Source organism: Austrofundulus limnaeus, unplaced genomic scaffold (genome assembly GCF_001266775.1).
Source record: "Austrofundulus limnaeus strain Quisiro unplaced genomic scaffold, Austrofundulus_limnaeus-1.0 Scaffold587, whole genome shotgun sequence".
NCBI classification, from domain to species: domain Eukaryota; kingdom Metazoa; phylum Chordata; class Actinopteri; order Cyprinodontiformes; family Rivulidae; genus Austrofundulus; species Austrofundulus limnaeus.
The window spans coordinates 288,620-294,416 of NW_013952989.1; the positions used below are offsets into that span (position 1 = coordinate 288,620).

General features: G+C 37.2%; 1 protein-coding gene across 4 annotated transcripts in view; it reads right to left on the reverse strand.

Annotated features, from left to right (window-relative positions):
- mgat1b (alpha-1,3-mannosyl-glycoprotein 2-beta-N-acetylglucosaminyltransferase b) overlaps positions 1-5,797 on the reverse strand; it is a 13,962-nt gene that overhangs the window by 3,784 nt on the left and 4,381 nt on the right. For all 4 annotated transcript variants that reach the window (XM_014026746.1, XM_014026747.1, XM_014026749.1 and 1 more), the window contains one exon: positions 381-1,507. In XM_014026746.1, the coding sequence (XP_013882200.1) occupies positions 381-1,235 (855 nt within the window). In that variant the 5' untranslated portion in view covers positions 1,236-1,507. The remainder of the gene's footprint in view (positions 1-380; positions 1,508-5,797) is intronic.

Genomic DNA, 5,797 nt, shown 5'->3' on the forward strand with positions numbered 1-5,797 from the left:
CACTTAACTTTTTCACTTTTTTCACTTCATTTTTTCACTTAACTTTTTTACTTTTCTATTCCTTTTTAAACATCATGGCCAACAGACATTCAAATTAAAAAGTAGCCTTTTGGCTAATTCTGGTGTTTTTAGCTTATGAATTGTCACGTTTTATTAAATTGCAAAGCCTCCATTTAAACATTTTAAAATTTGGGTTTTAACCTGTAAAACTGAAACTTTTGCTCAAACTTATATCGTCTCATGCCAACCATCGCCTGGTCAGAATTAAACTTTTTCTCCAAATGGAGGTTGTTCAAAGCAGTATCTACAACAGGTAAGATACTGATTATAACTTAAACATAGAAACATATCCTTTAATGTCGACACACAGGAGCACTCACCTCTAGATCGTCCTCCACTACGACCACCGTGGACTGAGAGAAGGTTCTGAACACTTGGTTGAGTGCCCATCGATAATGTCTGGCGATTTTGTAGTAGCCCTGAAACTTCCTGTGCTCTGGCCTGACTCTGATGTCCGACAGGTCTGGTTGGCTGATGTGCGTCACTTGATCTCCGTATGACCCGATCACACGGGCCGTCTCGGCGTGGCCGCAGTCTTGGCTAACAATGATTGGATACAGTTGGGCAGAAGGGCGGTACTGAATGAGTTTGTCGAGGCTCCGCCTCACCGTCACCCTGTCGCAGGCGATAACCAGGATGGGGATGATGGATTCTGGGCCGGGTGCAGGAGTCGTCACTTCAGCGTTCACAATCTTCTCCTGGGAGTCCTTAAAGGGGGAGCTGGGAGCTGCTGTCCAATCCAGTTTTTGTGAAGTTTTCCCATCAGTTTGCTGTCCAGTATTTAGATCATTTAAAAGAAAACCTGGAGTTTTAAGCGCCGGCGGCTGGATGACCACCTCTTTCACTTTTTTCAGAGAATCCACTTCCCTTTTCCCAACACTCTCCTGTTGAGCCCACGCCGATCTGTGACTTTCAATCTGCTTTAGCAGCTTCTTCTGAGTATCCAGCTGGACTTCAACCTCCTCCGCCAGCCGGATCATCTCCTCAGCGAGGTTAACCCGGCCTACTCGCTCTCGGCCAACGCCCCACTCCTCCTTTCCGCCGGGCTCGGCTCCGCCGCCCTCTCCAGGGCGGCCAATGGGAGGTCGGCCCCAAAGATAAAGCAGAAGCAAAGCATTCCAGGCCACAAACAGGAAAGCACCACATAGTATGATAGAACCTTTTGTGCGAACCATGGCCCAACAACACTAAAAAAAAGGATTTGGTAGGGAGATGATGATGGGACCAGAGTGGCACAAATCAAAGTAATAACTCCAGGTGTGCTGGGAGTTTGTGGCTAATCACATGATTATGATTTCATTTTGTGTATAAGTTGAGGAGGAGGACAGACGGTCAGTTTAAAAACATGACGTATGCCTTCCATGAAATCTGACGGGCCGAAGAGCTGCAGGAGGGGAAGGTGGGGCTGAGGATATGTGTCAGTTGAGGTTATCTTTTAGCCATCGTCCTGAAAACAAAGCAGAAATAAATCAGCACAGAGACTGAACCATTTCCATACCTACAGCATGCTGCTGCCACCATTGATATATATTACCGGAGTGGGCATCACGTGACCTGGGCGCGGCTTTGCAAGGGGGATTTTTATGCATTGAGCTAATGCTAACGCTAACCATTGAAATCAATGAGCAGAACGTAGCGTGGTGCAAACAAACACGTTATAAACGTACAAATGGTACAAATACTTTACAATAAACTGCAGAAATTGTTACATGTTTACAAGAGATAAGTGTTATGTTTCACAGGTAAATATTATGCATATTTAAACAAAATTAATTATTTTAATTGTAAAACCTGTATGCTAACATTAAACAGCTTCAATGTTCATGTTTAACCTTACTTAAAATCATTTTTCTGTTGTCAAATATACTATTTACTGATATTAAACATGTAAATATCGACTTTATTTGATTGTTGACTAGTTAGACTGCATATAAATTCAGAAATTATGATGTAGACTCACTAATGACAGACACTAATGTAATGATTGAGCATCATAAACATAAATAGTCACATTGTCAGACAGGCTGGTTTATTCAGATATTGTCTACATCCAGTATTTGTGTTTTTCAACATTTCCAGAGAAAAAGGAGGAAAAAAACGTGTGCCAGCTGTGGGTCAGCTTCAGATACAGCCTGCATCATTGTGAAACTGAAGAATTCTTTGTAATAAAAATTAATTCATTAAAACGATTATTTATGAAATGAAATAATTTGTATTTTTTAGTTTGTTTTTACGGATGTTAAAATTATTGTAGTTTACAGCAAAAGCATATAAATAAATATTAACATTTTGTTGAGGCTCCTCAATGCATAACAGAGCTCCAGTGTGTGCACGTCAATGTAGCTAGCAACGCGCTAGCCACGCCCAATCCAGTAGTATATATATCAATGGCTGCCACCACCAAGCTTTCCTGTGGGGAACACTGTTCTCTGCATGATGAACTGTAGAAGATTTGTACCAAACATGGTGGTTTTAATGGACAAAATGTTCCACTTTAGTCTCATGTCGGGCTGAAAAATGGATCACAACACAAGCGTTGCATATCAGACAATATCGATTGATAATGTATTGATTAGTTTGTTGTTTTACTAGATTAATTCTGTCAAACTTGTGATCTTTCCTCTTTTATCCACAATTTCTTCTCGAGCTGTTGGACTCTATTTTTTTACTCCATGTTATTCATTTATTTTAAGCAGCTCTGGATGAACGATGGTGAAACATAAAACCACTGCGCATGTTACTCAACAGGTGGTTGCCCCCCTTCCAAAGATTGAGTTATTTGATGCCTCAAACCTTGCTTAGGGCCCTGTCACACTACAACTTTTTCCAACAACTTATGTCAACTTATGAAAACAAAATTTCCACTAAATTACTAATAAAAGTTACAAGTGTCTATTGTATCAGGGACACACAAGGAGATTTTTTAAAAAAAATTAAATTCCGAGAGTAAAGTCATAATATTACAACATTAAAGTCGTATGAAAATAAAGCTGTAATATTACGAGATTAAAGTCATATTATTCTAAAATTAAAGTCATAATACTATACCNAGTTACAAGTGTCTATTGTATCAGGGACACACAAGGAGATTTTTTAAAAAAAATTAAATTCCGAGAGCATAATCATAATATTACAACATTAAAGTCGTATGAAAATAGAGTCGTAATATTACGAGATTAAAGTCATATTATTCTAAAATTAAAGTCATAATACTATACCCTTTACATGAAAAAGCATGCAGTTACCACAGCATTAAAATGAGGAATGTTGAACAACTTGTCAAGTTGTTCTTTGTATCGCTATAAATAAATAATCTTTTAACACATTGGCATCAAATTATCAGTAGCAGGACTTGGAAATTGTGCAAACAACTGTATGATAAACTGAAGCTGTATTATAATTAATAATAATAATTATAATAATAATAATTGCATTGACAGATTTAGTCGTCACGTAGCTAATTTGGATGAAAGCATATTAATCTACCAGTGACTCAGGTCATCATGGACTACTTTACAAACACAAACACACATGGCTGTACACAACAGGTGTGGGGAAAATAAGGAGGAAATGAGGAATAGAAAATGGACACATCATGTAAAATTATGATGTTTTTTTTCTTGTAATATTACGACTTTATTCTAGTAAAATTATGACTTTATTCTCATAATATTATGATTTTATTCTCGTAATAATAATAAAAAAAAAACTAGTTATGTGGCCCTAATACTCCATACTATTGCGATAAGTTATTGTTTTATTGCCCAGCCCTAGTCTTGTTTGAACACAGCACCTTCTACTGGGGGTGCACTGGTAAAGCCGATTTCCTTAATTTTGGGAGATCGGAGCTCGGCCGAGCCTTAGATAAGATCAGCAGAAAAGATTGGCTTTTCTACCTCCACAAAGGTCTGAAAATCAGCCACCGTCCCTTTTTGCTCTGCTGTGATACTGCCTAATGTCCAGTTAAAACAAGGTTGTTTTGTTTCAAGGGTGTTGTTACGGTTAGGGTTTTTGTTAATAAGATGGAGCAATGAAGGAGTATTTGACCTTATAACACCTGTTAGCTAATTATTAAAAAATCGGGCTAAAATCATAAATCGGCAGGTCAGATTTTTTAAAGACTGGTAATCGGAGATCAGCCAGAAAACTACAATCTGTGCACCCCTATCTTCTACCACATGTTTGAGGAACTATTTAAAACTTTTCTGCATATGTTTTCTTTCACCAGCTTCTTCCTGTCCACCCATCCATGAAGTGTGCAGAATAATGTGGTTGTGTAAGTAGTGCAAAACAGTCCCAGTTATCACAGCTGTCTCAGTTTTGTCATGAACACCTTTGTCTCTTCTCAGACACTTGATGTCACAAACACTGAAAATTCAGTTTTATTATATCTCATTAACAACTGGAAGGATTCTGCCAATGTGGTACCTCTATACCGACTAATGTTTTGAGTCAGCCCAATCCAAGATGGCCACCACAGCCAAATGAACTTACAAAGCACAAAACGACGTAAACTCTGTCAATTTTACAGATTTTGTGATATAATTTGGTGTGATTATAGCTAAGGTGCTAATCATTGCACAAGAGTTTTGCTTAAAACTTTAAGGCATGTTTGCAATATAAAGTTTTAGACAACTTATGCAGACATCTGCAAACACGCTGAAAAGGAGAACAAAAAGAAATTAGGAGCCTCTTTTGGATGTGTACATACTGTTTTGCTAACTTATGCACACCCTGTTAGAGCAAACTGCAAACAGGGCAGCTGTCACACGATGACACAAATCAGCTTGTGAAAAGAAATAAACATTGCTGATGTAAGAAAGGTTTAATTTTAGATTAAGTTGCAGCACGTTATTATGCGGAGGTATAAGCTGTCATAAGGCAACCCCAGGCAAAACTAGATCAGCTGCCGTGGGGGCGAGCAGCCTGTTGGACTTTCTGTTTATGTTGCTTTACCTTAGGGAATTGACCATTAACAGTAAAGTATGTTGATTAGCATGACCAGGGTTAAAAGAAAAGTGTGCCTCGGTGTAACTATTGTTTTGTTTTTTTGTTAAATTTTTATGTTCTTTCTGCCAAGGTGTCAGGTTGTAATAGTTGTAGGTTATCATAAATATCTGTAAATTTAAATCTTACACAGGATTCTAACAAGGTTTTGGTGAATTAGATGTGCTAAACTCTTGTTTATATTTGGAACCAGACATTACTCTACTTTGATTGTCTTTATTGATAGAATATTAAAAATTAATTGCTGTTTTGGCACTGATTCTGTATGCATAGTGTAGGGGTTAAACTCATTTTATAATTATTTCATATAAAACATTCATTATAATGATTCAAATAAAAATAACTATAAAATGTTTCAAAAAAAAGCTTAACTATAATGCAAAGTTTAGTTAAGTAAAATTTATAAACTTAAAAATCTATAGTCAATTACTGTGGTTTCACAGTTAAAGTTCAAGCAGTGATTTACATCAAAGCACAATCAAACATTGTAACATTATTTTTGTGTTTTCTTTTTTATACGTTGATTAGGGCTGCAATGATTTATCGATTAATCGACGACTAATCGATTATTAAAATTAATCGATGACTAATTTAATAATCGATTAATCGTTTTCTTTTTTTGTTGTTGTTCTCTACTTTGTTTTTCTCTCCAAACTGCTTTGACACCTTCCACTGCCACATCTGCCTTTCTGTCCTTGACACACATGTACAGTAGTGGTAACTGGGGTAG